This window comes from Lactuca saligna, chromosome 9 (genome assembly GCF_052625555.1).
Source record: "Lactuca saligna cultivar CGN05327 chromosome 9, ASM5262555v1, whole genome shotgun sequence".
NCBI classification, from domain to species: Eukaryota; Viridiplantae; Streptophyta; class Magnoliopsida; order Asterales; family Asteraceae; genus Lactuca; species Lactuca saligna.
The window spans coordinates 122,149,836-122,167,227 of NC_136425.1; the positions used below are offsets into that span (position 1 = coordinate 122,149,836).

General features: G+C 37.5%; 1 protein-coding gene across 2 annotated transcripts; it reads left to right on the top strand.

Annotated features, from left to right (window-relative positions):
• The first annotated feature begins 5,400 nt into the window (after nt 1–5,400).
• LOC145015218 (nuclear envelope-associated protein 2-like) lies at nt 5,401–9,288 on the top strand. 2 transcript variants are annotated; one of them, XM_078973666.1, is made up of 7 exons: nt 5,401–5,614; nt 5,894–5,956; nt 6,090–6,474; nt 6,607–6,714; nt 7,810–8,271; nt 8,571–8,672; nt 8,915–9,288. In XM_078973666.1, exons 3-7 carry the CDS (start codon nt 6,304–6,306, stop codon nt 9,080–9,082), a joined length of 1,011 nt encoding a protein of 336 aa, XP_078829792.1. In that variant the 5' UTR covers nt 5,401–5,614; nt 5,894–5,956; nt 6,090–6,303; the 3' UTR covers nt 9,083–9,288. The 2 variants fall into 2 exon arrangements, with proteins under 2 accessions (XP_078829792.1, XP_078829791.1); XM_078973665.1 differs by lacking the exon at nt 5,894–5,956.
• Nucleotides 9,289–17,392: the final 8,104 nt, after the last annotated feature.

Below are 17,392 nucleotides of genomic sequence, written 5' to 3' on the forward strand. Positions count from 1 at the left end.
TTTTCGTCCTTGGTTTTGATTAACTCCGACTCCTTCAGTTCGATCCACATCCTCCGTTCCTCACTCTTCGATGACACCCTGCTTATTTGGTCAGTTAGGTTAGAATTGGTGACCCGAGTTTGAATTAAACTGCTGTCTAGATGAGAAATTCTTGAATTAACATTTTTTAATTCTTTTTCATATGAGCATTGTGGGACTTTGAATGAAACAAAAACGGATTGTACCTTCTTGATCAGTTCATCAAGCTCGCTGAATTGCATGCTGAGCGGTTTTGCTGTAAAGCACATGTCCTGTTGCTCCTTCATCTGAGATACGTCAGACACCATCAAGCATTTTCCACTGCTATCCTTCTCTTTCGCCACAAAATCTTTTCCATTAGAAGGCCTCCTTACTTCATCATCCTCGGAGTCGGTTTACCAGACCTCCACTCCCCCGAATTCATCATTTGCTATCGAACCCTGCACAATTAAATCATTCATAGAAGGGTTAGCAGTAGATTTCTTCTTCCTGATCTCATCCAGCTTTTTCAGCAACAAAGCTTCTTCATCTTTCTCCTCATCATTTTCTGCCATTTTCTTGAGGACACAATCTTTTGCATAGTGGTTCTTTCCTCCACAGTAATAGCAGCTCACTCCCGAATCTCCTTCAGCTTTCGGTTCCTTCTTTGATTCTTCTGCCTTCGGTTCGTCTTTGACCTTTTCAGAACTATAACTTCCCTGCCAATTCCGGTTCTTATTGGTGGGAAATCTTTTCTTGATGAACCTCTTGGGGTTTGATACCATCATAGCATAGTCTTCAAAAGTAAGGTCATAGTCCTCCATGTTGAGGTCTTCATCTTCCATAACCGCTTTACTTTTGGATAGGAGGGCCAATGAACCCAGGCTTGAAACTACATTTTTCTCCTGTAGTACGATCTTTTCTTGAGATTTCAGAATGCCTACCAGTTTCGCCAGAGAATAAGATTTGAATTGCTCATGCGCTTTAACTATGGACACTACAGCTCTCCACTCAGATCTGAGGCCGTTCAAAAACGTAACCTTCTGCTCAATTAGCTTCCTTTCAATATCATGTTTAATCATCTTGCTTAGAAGATGATTGAAGCGATCAAATTCACCAAACTCGGACAAGAGTAAGGTTTGAATGGAGTGTTCAAGATCTTCGTCCGTAGAATACAATTCTCGAAGCCTGTCCCATATTTCTTTGGCAGTATACATGAACTCACCAGCCTGAAAGTGTCAGATTGAAGAGCGGATCTGATTAATCTCAATGCTTTGATATTGCACTGAAATTTATCTTTTTCGTCTTGTGCAACATCTTTAACATCTTTCAAAAGATCATTATAATCCTTTTGAGTTTTAATAATCCTTGAGGTTGCAGAATGAGCGAAGGGTCCTGATACGATTGCTTCCCAGATGAGGTATCCATTGTCCTCCGATCTTATAACATAATCTTCAAAGTGATGTGCCCAGACTTCATAATCTTGGGTGTAAAGGATGGGAATCTTCGTTGTTGATCCAATGTTGTTCGAAATATTAATGGGATTGGATGGCGACTCGTCCATGCTTGATCGGATAACCTGTTTGAAAGATCAGACTTGTAATATATAATATTAGGGCAAAACGAACAAATAATGAGATACGTCAATTATGGGGTGACGGCTCAATAAATATTAGTTAATGCGGAATAAACCCTAATAGCTTCTTTCACAGAAGAGATGTGTATGAATTACACAGCCTCCTGCTCTGATACCAATTGATGAGATATAAAATATCTTTGATCGATTAGATCTTTGTAACAGGTATATAAAGAATGTAAAGCAATGAAACAATACTCAAGAATGGATTTGAATGTGTTGAATGATTAGAACTTTCAATCCTCAGCAGAGCTCGATAAAGAACTTCCGCTGTAGAGGATTCTAGGGTTACAAAAAGATATCTTCTTCAGTTACACGTAAAAACCCTGATCTATCAGTTCCTAAAAAGATGCATGCAAATAAGATACGGATGGACAGGCCCATACCGCATAAAAGACGGGCTAGGAAGCGAGCCCAAGACACAACACCAAGTACCCAACAGTTTGTGTCTCTTACACCTTCGAATCCGACAAAGACAAAGATTGTGTAACACCGTAAATTTCAAAACAATTTTTCGCATTTTATAAAAAACATAATTCATTTAATATTCGTAAAAACACCCATGTTTGAAATACAATTCATTTCATACAAAAATCCCAAGATCTCTTAACATAAAATCCCGAGTGTGTGTACTGATCAAGCCGGCACCTTCCCACGGTCGTCACTAGTACCTAAAACAAATAACACCAAACACTGTAAGCACAAAGCTTAGTGAGTTCCCCAAAATACCACATATAACACATATTAGCCACTCGAGGCTATAACTCTGTGGGTCCGTGCACCAAAACTCTGTGAACCCTCAGGTTCTAACTCTGTAAACATGCACAACATAAATCACATTGAATAATGCATTGCAACACATAACACATATATAGCATACAAGCACTGTATCACATAACTCTAATTACCTACTCAAGGTAAAGTATAGTGAGAAGACTCACCTCGTGTATCTCGATAACTCGCAAATCCCTGGAATCACTCGTGCTCGATCCCTCGAACTATAATCTTCCTATAATACAATATATCTCTAATTAACACTTTTACAACTAAGTTTGACTAACCCTATCAAGTCAACACTGGTCAACTCTGGTCAACGGTCAACTTTGACCGGACTCGGCGAGTGCACACTGACTCCCTCGGATCTTTTCTTAGCACGTCGAGCACTCCCCTAACTCGACGAGTTCCACCTGGCATGAATCACAGGGCAACCACGACTCAACTCGCAGAGTCTCAAGAACAACTCGGCGAGTTCCAGCTTGACTCAACCCCATATTGACTCTCCCTGACTCACTGGGTTATCCCCCAACCCGGCGAGTCCACTCACTGAACACTTTACGTGAAACCCCAACCCTACTCGCCGAGTCCCAAGAACAACTAGGTGAGTTCATGCCATGCACACACTTTTATTGACCTTCTGAGGTCAGATCTACTTTCCCAAACCATGGATCTGGGCTTCCCAAGCATGAATGTTACGTAAAGTTCAGAACTTGATGCTTGTATAACCCCCATAAGGCATCAAAAGGTGATTTGGTCCCAAAAATAACCACCTAGGTCCAATGACTCCATAATAACCCAAAAAGCTCCAATGGTTAAGGTCTCTGGACCTCTTTGAGTCCAGATCCAAGGCACAAACTCGAAGAGGGACCATTTGCTTCACATAATCACTCTCCAAAGGGGTTATAAAACCCTAACTCTAAAGATCAACCCTATAAACTGAAGGAGATTCGAACCATTACCTCAAAATGAAGCCTCTGGACTCTGGATCTGCTGGAATCTCACCTCCTCCTTGCTCTTGCCACCTTCCTCTTGCTAGACAAAGAATAAAAAGGCTTAAAAGTGACTTCCTCTCTCCCAAAACGAATTAGCTCTCTTAGGGTTCTCTCAAGGGACTGGTAGCCGCAATGGGAGGCTATAAGTGCCCTTAAATAGGCTCCAAACCCGGAGAATTAGGGTTTCATTAAACAATGTGGACTCGTTGAGTCCAGACGCGAACTCTCGTCCAAATCGCGATCCTACTCGGCGAGTTTTAGCTCCAACTCGCCGAGTCTCCTCACAAAATACCAAAAATATAAGAATGAATAATACCTGGGAATCCGAACTGTTACAGATTGAGTACGGTCTATCTCTTTTGCCGTCGATATAGATGTCTACCACATTTCTGAACACTTGAAATGAGTTCCTTATCTTATTCTTGCTTACATTATTTGGTCGATTCGATACATAGTATGAAGTTACAATTGCGTTTGCACCCATTAAGTGGATCAAATTCTTTCTCCGGTGAACCTCTATCCAATCTCCTTTGTTTGCACTGCGGCCGCCCGCCTCCCTAGAGAGCTTTTTTTGGTAAGTGTAAACCGTAATGTTGGTGATTGGCAAACCTATATTATGGTTACAAATGACAAAATGTCGTTTAAATCATAATATGATTTACCAAAAATTAGCAAAAAGAAAGTGGATGTTTTATCGTTTATTTGCTACCGAGGTTATCAGAGTAGGATTTAAAAGTCAAAGTTCATTAAAAAGTTAGAGCTTCTGTATTTTTTCTATCGAATCCAAGATATTATATATATATATATATATATATATATATATATATATATATATATATATATATATATATATATATATATATATATATATATATATATATATATATATGGTTAGGTTCATTTGAGACCACCTATATTTTGTGAGACCGTGAGACGCATTTTTTTATTATTTTTATTATTTTTATTATTTTTATTTTTTTTAGTTAATTCATGTTCCGAAAATAATATTTAAAAAAAGAATTTTTTGATTTTTCCATTTTAAAATTATTTTTAGAATATGTACAGTGTAATATTCTATTTAGAATATTTCACGTATTTTTTTAAAAAAAATAGATTTTTTTTAATTTTTTTTAGTTAATTCAAGTATTTTTCACGTAAAAATAGATATTTCACGTATTTTTTCCATTTATTTTGCATTTTAAAATTATTTTTTAGAATATGTCAGTGTAATATTCTATTTAGAATATTTCACGTATTTTTCAAAAAAAAAAAATAACGGATTTTTTTTTTATTTTTTAAAATTTTTTTTTATATTTATATATATATTTTTTAGTTAATTCAAGTTCCGAAAATAATATTTAATTTTTTTTTTTTTGGAATTTTCTATTTATTTTGCATTTTAAAATTATTTTTAGATTTGGTTTCACGGTCTCACAAAATTAGAATGGTTTCAAATGAACCTCAACCTCTATATATATATATATATATATATATATATATATATATATATATATATATATATATATATATATATATATAACAATTATTTGGTCAAGTAGTCAAATGTTGTCTACTTTTCCGGTCAACTTCATTAATAGACCAAATCAGAGAAAAATGGTTAACCGAATGGGCAAAAGCATTTAACTCTATTTGAATTAATCACTCTTGATATGAACCGAGTCAACCAAATATCTAAAACAACCCCTAACCCTTATTTTTTTTACGAATATTACTACAAAATTATGCTGTATAAAAACAAGTCACTTAAAAAAAAACAATAATTTAATAAAATTAAAAATGGAAATCGTCCTTGAATTATGGAATTCATTGTGTATTTCTAGGGAAAAAGAAGAGACACAAGTTTTGTGTGCCAGAAGATGCCAACGCTTAGGTGGAAAGCATGACCCCAAAAATTTGATTTTGCCGCGCGCTCACAGTCAACCCAACCTAATGACCAATAGGCTCGGTTTTTGGCATTTATTACCAAACCATTCTCTAACATTAACCCACAAATCCGAACCTACCTTCTTCCCTACCCTTCTCCCTCTTTAACATTTTTGCTCGTTTACAGGTGTTTACATCGTCGCATCTTGTTCAACTTTCCACATATCTCCTTCCTAAAACCTTCCTACTTCTCACTATGAAGATTCTTCGTATGTTTTAGATTCTGTCGTCTCCAAGGGTCGTTTTCGTATGGGTCTTCTGATTTAAGGTGATTCGTGTTATTTTTTCCCAAATCAAATTTGCCAAAATGATTTCACTTTCATCTTAATGAACTTTTCATTCTTTAGTTTAATCGCTGTTATAAGTTTTCATTTCTAATAGTTTCAAGCTCGACCCACCATTCAAATCACAAATATTAATCTTGTGGGTCGGGAGTATTAATTGCTTCAGAAACTCTCTTTCAATGAATCACACATCTGGGGATGTGAGTGTTAGGAAGAAGGAACGAGTTTCATGTTTTCATTTATTTTAATTAAAATTGTTTTAGGATGCTAAATGTGCGGTTCGGATTAGTTTTGTTTACTCATCGACATCTTTGTCAAATTGACAGGTTCATTTGAATTATTTTTATATCAATCGTTTCTCTCACTTCATTCAGTTTCAAACTTCGACTTTTATATAATTAATTAATTTCATACATCTAACACCTTCATCTCTCTCTATCTGTAATTAATTTCTCACAGGATACACGCAAGTTACAGTTGAGTCATTGTTCGTATTTCGCTCTTTCTTTGACTTCATTTTAAAATAAAGTAGTCACGAGTTATATCGTTTGTTCACATGCTTGACGAAGATTTGTGGACGTATTTCTACCCACGAAAGATTTGAAAGATCGTCCGTTTCTGAGTTTGAATCTTGATGTTTCATTGTCAATTAATCTTCGAGGACAACTGAAAGATGTCAAGCAAGACTTCAACGAAGGAGATTGATCCGTTACTGAGGGATCTGGATGAGAAGAAACTGAATTTTCGCCGGAACGTGGTTTCACTCGCCGCCGAGCTCAAGGATGTCCGCAGTCGTCTATCATCCCAAGAAGAGTCATTTGCTAAAGAATCTTTAACTAGACAGGTACGCGTTCTTCGTTTTTGATTCGACAACTTAAGTCAAAAGGAATTCTAGCTGTTGTTTTATTGTATAGGGCGATTGAATATTCATAGATCTTAACAATTTTCCGGCTTTAATGATTATATGTTGTTACAGGAAGCAGAAATAAGAGCTAAGAACATGGAAGAAGAGATTTGTCGATTGCAGAAGAGTTTAGATGATCGAAATCTGCAGCTTCAAGCATCATCATCCGATGCTGAAAAGGTTTGACTTTCTTGATTATAATCATATAGATTTGCTTGGCTTGATTTGAATTTGTTTGATCTAAGATTTATTCCAATATGTTTATATCAAAAACAAATCTTTGTAAGCTGCCTTTCGTCTGTTTCCCTTTGGCTTTTTGGTGGATTTAGAATAGGAATAGTTTATAAATCCTTTTTGTGTTAGAATATTCTTGTTTCACTTTAGGGTTGAAAAAGTTTGTCTTTAGCAAATTTTGAATAACATGGAGACACCCAACTCAAATTGAATGATATAATATTTAGACCAAACTTGTATATGAAATACCCATTTTGTCCATATGTTCCACTTTTGGTTCCTTTTAGATTGGATCAATAATGGGCAAATCTAGATCTGGTTTTTCATAATAAATGATGCATTTCGAGAGTTGCTCAAATCTAGATGTTACTATACGAGATTCTTTATGTTGTAATAATAAAAACTTTTGTAATATGATTATTACTTCAACATTTCCACACAAAGATTATAAACAAAAACACTATACTTTAATATCATTGGAAAAAAGTACAAGTTTACTATGAACATGAACACATAAACCTACTATTGTTTAAAAAAATGAAAGAAAACATTTACATCTTCTACGTGAAACCCTAAATCGCATATGAACTTACTTTTAGTATACACATGGCGAAAAAATCAAAAAGGCATTTAGAATTTCTGTATATTTTTTACACTTGAGATTTACAATTTCAGTCCTTATTTTGTTAAATTCCTCTTCTACCCCTCTCACCGACATCAAAAACTTGGCAGCCGGTTTTTTTTTATGACCCGTACTTTGCTTTCCTCAACTTTTGCCACAACAATTCTTTTCCTTTTTCAATCAGACCCTTCAAATTTCCAAACTCGCGTATTTGATTATTTGCAATCCTTTTTCAAAACAAGATCGGGAAACCCTATTTTATATTTTTTAACAAATAATCACTTTGACGAATTCGAAGATGAATTATGTCGTGAACTCGATTATTTACAAATCTGCTTTCGTGTAACTGTGTCGTCACTATGTTGGATGCTAACAATTTATTCAGACAACACGTAATGAGGTTGTATCTGATCTTACAGTATCAGCGGGACTTGGATCATCTTACATCACAACTTTCATCCACAAAAGCAACAGCGGATGCAAGCGCCATTTCTGCTCAATCTGCACAGCTTCAATGCATGGCTCTGTTAAAGGAACTGGATCAGAAGAACAAGTCGTTGAAAGAGCATGAAGCTCGAGTTAATCAATTGGCGCATCAACTAGATCTTTTGCAGAAGGATCTTGAATCCCGAGAATCTTCACAAAAACAATTGAAAGATGAAGTCATGCGAGTTGAACATGACATCATGCAAGCTTTAGCAAAAGCTGGAGCAAATAATGATTGCGAATTGAGGAAGATCCTTGATGAGGTTTCACCTCGAAATCTTGACAAGATGATGAAATTGTTATCAGCCAAAGATGAAGAAATAACCAAGTTGAGAGATGAACTCCGGGTTATGTCAGCTCATTGGAAACTCAAAACCAAGGATCTTGAGTCCCAAGTATGTCTATATATTCTTTGTGAATAGATGATGTTTAAAATATATATAAGATGTTGTACATATGGAAAATAGAAAGAAAAGTTAAATAAGGGCAAATTTGCAAGTAGGACTTAAAAGGGGGAAGTCCCATTTATGTGACTTTCTCCATTAAGATGTGTTTTTTGACCTAAAAAGAACTGATATATAGCTTATGTGATTAAGTTGAAAGAAATTAAACACTTTAAGAGATTTCTGTTTGATAAGAAAATGTTTATTAATTTTCGATTGTAATTAATAAGTTGAAATCTTGTATGTGACAGTTGGAGAAACATCGTAGAGCAGATCAGGAGTTGAAGAAAAGAGTTTTAAAACTTGAGTTTTGTCTTCATGAAGCTCGGGCTCAAACCCGGAAGCTCCAACGGGTAATTCTAGTTTTGTTGTTTTGGGCAAGAATTATTTATGCAACCTTATTTTTTTTTTCTTTGTGTCTTTTACTTTGGTTCATATTTTGGCTATTTTTGTGGTTTAACTACTACCTTAAATCAAAATTAACCATGAAAGTCACCAACGTTAATTTGACACTTTTTTTTGAGTTTTTCTACAGTAGTAATCGAAAAATCTGTCAAAGTTTAATGGTTTTAACGGAAGTATGATGATTTTGCAGATGGGAGAGAGGCGAGACAAAGCGTTGAAAGAAGTGAGAGATGAATTGGCAGCAACAAAGAATGGTGGAAACGGGGAAAACCAGAACCAGAACTTCTGGGAGATGCCAGGGTTTAAGATTGCTGTATCGATGTCGATGGTGATTCTGGTGTTGATTTCTAAGCGCTAGTAGAGTCTAGTAGTCTAGTAGCGTAGGTGTATTATGTTAGGGATAATTTGAAAGGTGAACGTGTATGTGAATGCAATTAAGTGTTGGATAATTGGATAAAAATTAGGATCATAGAGAGCCAATGAGAGGGGATGGGTTTGTTTATAAAATACCCTGTGCCTGTCGATCTTTTTAAAAATTTCAAATTTCAGATTTCTCTGGTACAATTCTAAAGCGTATTGAAAAACTAGGTTTTAGACTTTAGTTTAAAATCTAGTTTTAGCTGTAAAAATGTTAAAAACTAGCTAATAAATACTAGTATAAATTTATATAAAGAATAACTAAATATATAAATAAAAATAGATTAACGCCAAATTTGGCTAACAATCTATTTCAAACGTACCAAAAGGCTTCTAGCTCAGCGGTACCTGGTGTTACCCTCATTCTTTGAGGTTGAGGGTTCAAATTCCATTGTGAATATAGATGTATTTAAGATGTTGTTTAGGAATAGATTAGATTTATCATTTCAAAAAAAAAAAAAAAAATGGATCATTAAAGTTCTAAATTTATCTCTTAGGCTGTATGGAGTCACTTGATAACCTTGGTAGAAGCTGAAGTGGCATCACCATTCACTGTGCCCTAACATTGGAATCGTACTCAATAGCGACTAACATATGTGAGTATATTAAAATTTCAAAACCAATGATTTTTTAATCCACTTTTTAAAACTTCAAAATTTTAACCTCTTTCAACCAATATAAATACCAACCTCTATCCAATTTTACATCACACCACAACAATCAATTTCTTCATATTTCTTTCAAACAATTTTCTTATTTTGGTGAAAATGGCTCCCTCCAATTCAACCTTCAACCCAAAACCCCTAGAAACAAGAAAAAAAAAAACCCAAAATACAAACCACTTCAAAACCTTTGGTCACCCATTTTCTACCAACTTCAAATGGACTGCCCTAGTTTTTCATCCCCACTTTTAGTCATGCTCGTGTCGTCCATACTAGTACATTTAATATCCAAGTCAATCCCAATATAATTTCAACCCATTTAAGACCATTCAAGAAACTTAATTCAAATTCTAATCCCAACCCCCATTTTAATTCCAATCTCAAACACAATTTTAATGCCAACACCAATCTCATTTCATACCCGAAACGAATTTCGATCCCAATGACGATCAACCTCAACCGGAACCCAAGAGAAAAAGAAAGACACTTAGGTTGCGTTTAGTTACGGAAAAACAATTTTCATTTTCCATTTTTTGTTTTCCCTTTTCGATTTTCATTTCCCGTTTTCATTTTTCATTGAAATTTTTTGAAAACGCGTTTAGTTAAACTTATTCATTTTTCATTTTCAGTTTTAGAAAATTAGAAAACGTGTTTAGATGTGTATTTTTCTATCGGTTTTCATTTTAAGAAAACGGTAGCAATGGTAGGGTGTGGGTGGGGGTGGTGACGGTAGCGGGTCGGCGGCGGTGGTGGTGATGACAGGCGATGGTGGTGGCGGCAACAATTGTGTCAGTGGTGGTGATGGCGGCGGCAGCGGTGGTGGTGGTGCTAGTGACGGGTTAGTGGTGGTGGTGGTGGTGGTGATAGTGATGGTAGGTCGGTGATTGTGGTGGTGGTATTGGGTGAGTGGGGGTGCGAGTGTGTGTTTGTGTGTGTATGTGTGTGTTTGTGGGGGTAGGTGTGGGTTTGTGTGTGTGTGTGTGTGTGTGAGGGTGGGGGTAGGTGTGAGTTTGTGTGTGTGTGGGTGTGTGTTTGTGGGGGTGTCGGTATGTATGTATTTGTGTGTATGTGTGTGGGTGGGGGTGGGTATGTATGTGTGTGTGTGGGGGTGTGTATGTATGTGTGTGTGGGTGGAGGGTGTTAAGGTGGGGGTAGGTAGAGGTGGATGGGGTGGGAGTGGGTGTATGTTTATATTTAAAAAAAATTTTGGAATTAGAAAAATGTGGAAAACAATAATTATCAGTTTTCCAAATATTTCCAACCTCTTTGTAATTTTAGAAAACGGAAAATTTTCATTTTCTGTGAAAAATTTAGAAAAATATACGAACTAAACGTGTTTTCAAAATTCTCATTTTTTTTGGAAATTTTTTCCGGAAAACGGCCAATTTTTCCGCAACTAAACGCACCCTTAGTTTTTCAGTGGCACCCTCCCCAATAAATGAAAAGATATTGAAGAGTGGTGACAAATAGGGATGAGCGTAGGCGGGTACCCGTCTCATTTGGCGAGAACCGGAACCGGAACCGGAACCGGCGGTTCCTAGAAAGTTAGAACCGGAACTGGAACCGCTCTAGGCAGTTCTTAAATGTTTGGAACCAGTCCCGAAACCGGCGGTTCCGGTTCCGGGAGCGGATAACCCTGTCGCATTAGTTTTGTTAACTTTTTTCGACAAAACCGCAATTTAGTTCGATCTAAATCAAATCAGTTCGGACCAAAGACAGACAAAATCAGACCAATAGATTCTAAACCGGTCTAAGTAACACACATTTATATGAAATTATATATATATATATATATATATATATATATATATATATATATATATATATATATATATATATATATAACCGGTTCCGGCGGGTACCCAGCGGGTAGCGGTTCTGAAAAAACAAAAATCGAAACCGGAACCGCTTAAGGCGGTTCCATAACTTTAGGAACCGGAACCGGAACCGCCTAAGGCGGTTCCATTTCCAAAACCGGCAGTTCCGAGGCGATTCCGGTTCCAAAAGTGGGTACCCGGTTCCGATGCTCATCCCTAGTGACAAAGGTGATGTTATGTGACAGAAAATTTAGTGTGACAAAGGTGGTACTTCCTAGCCTTAACGTTTTCTACAAATTTTTTTAATAAACATATATTTTTTGAAAACTTTTTGTCTTTAACTTCTTTTATAATTTAATTTTGTGTACCTATTTGTGAAATCGAATATAGAAAAAGTGTTTTTAAATATTTTATACCATCTTACCTGCATGCAAACGAATATTCAAAAAAAGTTGGAAAAAAAAGTTTGTAAAAAAACTAATTTGTAAAAATGAGTAGTTAGAAAAAGTTACCACCTTATATGCTAAACATTTTGATAATATTTGTACTAAAGATGTATTTTGTTAGATGTGACATGTTTGTGAATGTAACACCTCTTATATTAGTTTTTAATAAAAAATTTCAAAATACTTTTAGAGTTTTAGTTTGTAGAAAAACGATTTCTAAAGTTGAATTCAATATATTTTACAGAGTTCAAATGCAGATAACGGTTCCAATTAAAAATTTCCAAAACATTTTGTAGTTTAATACAACAATTCATGCGGGAGTGCTACAAAATATATCAAAACAAGGGTTTGAGAGAATATTACAAACCAAAGGTCTTTTAAATATCCAAAGCTCATAAGTCTCCTAAGCTTTTAACATTGTCATATATGACCGATCCCATAAACTTCACAAGTGGATAAATAATATGAGGTAGATCAAAGCTTCTCAATAATCAAAATCCAAACAAGATCATATTGAAACGTCTCATTTTCACATCAAAATTTTCATTTTTAATTAAGGCAAAACTACTTATTTTTAGAATACAAGTTAAAAAAACCATTTTTCCAAGGTACATTGTTTAAAATCAGAGTATTAAAGTAAAACGTAGAATCTTCATTGCTGTCGATGAATGTGTATAGTCATGCCTTTACCTTCTTTCGATAACCGATGATACCTGAAAAACAATAACAACTGGGTAAGCACGAATCTTAGTGACTTCCCCCAAAATACCCCACATAGCAAAAACATATATACAACATGACTACTGGGTTTGTTGGCATGCTCCCTCAACCCAAACGCTCCCCGGGTTTGTTGACCTACTGCCTCAATCCAAGCACTTTCCAAAATTGTTGGCCTACAGCCTCAATCCAACCGCTCCTTGGGTTTGTTGACCTGCTGCCTCAACCCAACTACTACAATATGTCGACATATAAACAATCAAGAAATCAAGTAGGCACATAGATACATGCAACTACCAATCATACAACTCACTACTGCCTACTAGACCCATCACAACACACTGCTCTATTACCAACAAATCTCCATGGAATACATAGCCATAAGTAATTAAAGATGAGATAGCCACCCAAATAGATGATTCTACTCTAGAGCCACAACCACACGAGGAGCATGCAAGAAAGCCAAGATCAAGAGCTCTCAGGCTATCCTACACGGTTACATACAACCCTAGGCATACCACTAGATGATAACCAATCTACTCGTACTCTAACTAACATGCCACTATTGTTGCATCCTAACAAATAACAATATAAATATATCTAACAACTCACTACAACGCAACAATATCCTATACACAAGGATACATAACCAAATCTAGTGGGCCGACATTAGTTCCTTTGACCTACGGGTGGAGTAAGGAAAAACTCACCTGAATCGATGAATCCAGAAACACTGTGATGCGATCCCTTTATATACTGCTTGCTCCCTTGATCCCTTTAGTACCCAAACATGGAAGAATCTTAATCAACAGCCCAAAATCCTTCAAGTTTGACTCAAAGTCAATCTGGTCAAAAGTCAATGGTCAATGGTCAACAAAAGTCAAAGGTCAACAAGTCATCTGCCCTTCACGACGTGACAATCTATTGGTCACGTCGTGACCCAATAAAAGACAAAATAGTCTCTGTCCTTCGATCCTCACAACGTGAAAACCATACTCTGATGTCGCGAAACCTGTCTAAATAACATCTTGATAAATTAAACCCCTTAATCCATTAAGCTACTAATCCACCTCCTCTAGAAGACTTCATAACATCACAAAAACCATAAAAATTGATGCTTTAATATCTTGCATGTCCAATGCAAGACTTGAGCTCACGTTAGGGCATTTATAAAGAAAAGGAGGTCAAAACCTCAAGCATGAGCTCAAACATCACCCAAACTTCAGATTTACCACATATAGTCACCAAAGGACTCTAAGGACCCATAAATTTGCCAACTTTATGGAGTCCCAACACTCATGAACCATAATGCATAAAACTCTAGATATAGCGACAAGGAACCACAAAGCTTGAAGCGTGAATGCTCTTAAAGGTCCATATGGTTACTTGAGGATGGCATTGAGGCTTGAAAGCTACTTCTATGCTCCAAAGACGATTCCTTCACCTTCAAGTCTCCAATACATCACTAAATTCTCAAGAACCCAAGGATAGGGCTAGGGTTTCGTTGGAAATGAAGGGAGGCTGAAGAAGATACCCTAGGTTATGAGATATGTTCCTTAAATATAGAGTGAACCCTAAAATTCTCTTGGGCCGCAACTAGCCTCATATGTGAGCATCATAATGTCACGTCATGACCTCCTTATGGTCACGTCGTGACATCCGATCTTTCCCAAAATTCATGTCGTTGACACCTTGAGAACCTAAACCGATTTATTCTAGAAACCGGGCTTAATTCTCCCCAACTAGAGTCAAACAGCCCTCGAAGTCCTCAGTCTCGAAGTCCTTGCTCATAACTTAAATTCCTCGAACAAGTCTGTCCCCCCGGTAGACAAGGCGTTCCTCAACCTCTACCATGCCGACCAAGACTCGAAGGTTTGATCTAAATAAAATCATTCCCAACCTTATGCCATCCTACTGACAACAAAGGATAATAACTCACTACCGATTACATAAATTACCAACCTCGCTCACTGCCATGATAGTGAGAAAGAACAAATGAAAGATAAACTAGTCCATACATCCGCCTTGGTTCAAAACCCTGCATCAAGCCATGGAGACAGTCAAACCGAATAGAAACGATTCAACTCATTCCAACTAAGAATCAGATATCATGATTGTGGTCCTTAACTACAAACCAAACTTACTGAAAATTCTACACAAACTAACTACTCCCACAATTGCAATCATGGCAATATCAAAACTCATGTGACACTCTGGCTTCCAGGATAGCGCCAGACACACAATTATCTTGTCAAAATTCCCAAGGGTCTCAAAACCACCTGCACCACCGACCTCCTGGTATTTCCCAACCAGTATACCACTACCCCTATGTTAATGCAAACAACTATGTGTAATGCCCCGATTCTCAGGTATTGTCTAAATATAAGTTATTGGGTTAAGCCCTACTCAACGAGTTGGTTGATCTACTCGTTGAGTAGCAACGGGAAGGATCGTGGGTTAAGTAACCTACTCGACGAGTCCATATTGGGACTGGACGAGTAGGAGCTGGCAGCTGAAACCCTAAATCCTAGGGTTGTGTACCATATTTAAGGGAACATAAACCTCTTTCAGCCTCTTTGCAGTCTCTTAGCAAACCCTAAAACGTGTGTGTGCCCATTGTGTCTTTGAAGCCTTGGAAGAGGATTTTTTTTGGTAGAAAAGAGCTAGGGAAGCAAAGAGCTTGGGGAAAATCCAGATCTACTCCATTTGTCATCTCTTGGGAAGGTATCAATCTGTTACCCTCCTTTCTATTTCGTTCTTGACCTCCTTGGTTGGAGATTAGGGTTCTTGGTTGGGTTATAAAGTCATTTCCTGGAGTATGAGCCAAGATCCGAAGTTGTAACTTCAGATATGAACTCTCTATGGATTGAAGGACTATAAAGTTCTTAGCTTTAGCAAGTTTGATCCCCTCCCTAAGTTTAAAACCCCATTTCAAGCATAGTTTGGTCTTTTTGAGTCATTGGAGCCTTGCATGCACGTAAAGTTTGCAACTTTACGTGATAAGCAGGCCTACGGAAGTTGGATCTACAATTTGGGGCCTTGCCATGGCTTAAAATTTGTCTGCATGATAAAATGACTGAATGGACTCGGCGAGTCACATGAAGATGGTCGCGAACTCGACGAGTTGATGAACAAATCGGCGAGTACGATGAAGATCGCCATAAGACTCGACGAGTTGAAGAACAACTCGGCGAGTCGGATGAGTTTTTTCTTGGATATGTATAAGTGTGTATCCGTCGAGTTGCAAGGAGGGAACTTGACGGGTGGCCTTAAAGTTCGAATGAGAATCAAAGGAACTCGACGAGTCACCCCGATGACTCGTTGAGTTGGATTGTACTTCAAGAAACTCGACGAGTAGCCGATGGTACTCGGTGAGTTCGGGTCAACATGGACTGTGGACCTTGGCTGAGGGCTTTGAATTTGACCAGGGGTTGACTAGTGGGTTATGGGGTACCTTATAAGGTTAAGGACTTATGAGCATATTGTTCTATGATCTTAGGTGGTGGAGTCGGTGTCGGGTGAACGGAGAGTTGGAATGTATCTTCCAAGTCGACATTACAAGGTGAGTTATCCTCACTATATCGATAGGGTCTACGACACCAAGGCTGGACCCTTAGTTGTTATTGTTATGGTATGTTGCATGTGGTTATGATTTGTTAGTTCATAATCGAGGTAGACAGTATGTTATGCTTCTATGATCCGTAGGGATTGGTGTGTTAGTGACCTGCTAGGTCGGTACTCTAGTTACAGGAGAATTCTATGATTGATGATCAGTGTGATAGATATGTTTGATGTTTATATATGCCTGTATATGATAGTATGCGCACATGGTTATTTGCTTGTGGTTGGGTTGAGGCGGTCCTGCTTTGTGCTGTAGGCCAATATACCTTATGAGCCGACCGGGGGGGGGGGGGGGGGGGGACTGTAGGCCCACGTGGCGGACCAATCATACCAAAGGCTCGGGATGGATTCAGACAGACTGTAGGTCCGGTAGGGCGCTCCAGTCAGGTCGATGGCTCAGTATGCATGTTGATTGAATTGATTATTACTGTTGTGGTATTGTCAGTGTGGTATTGGTATTTTAGGGGTAGCTCACTAAGCCCTCGAGCTTATAGTTTTTAGTTTACTATTTTAGGTACTTCAGGAGATCGTGGAAAGGCGAAGGCGTGACCGTATTGATCCTCATCCTTATGTTATCATTTTTGGGACACTCTGATGAAAAATGATTTGAAAACATTTTGTAAACAATGCTATGTGGTTTTTATTTATGATTGAAAAGTTTAAATTTGATGTAAAATTTATGGTTGTTACTGTAACATCCCCCTCTGGCACGTATCACAATATTGTCCGCTTTGGACCACTCGGCACGAGGACTTCCCAGGGGGTCACCCATCCTGGTTTTACTCCCGCCCGAGCACGCTTAACTGCAGAATTCTTATGGGATCTGTTGCCCTCACGGCTTTAAAACGCGTTGTGATAGGGAAGGTATCCACACCCCTTATAAGGAATGCTTAGTTCTCCTTCCTAGCCGATGTGGGATCAGATCTAACCCACTTTCACCCCCCATTATAGGGTTCGACGTCCTCGTCGAACACATCGACCCGTGCCC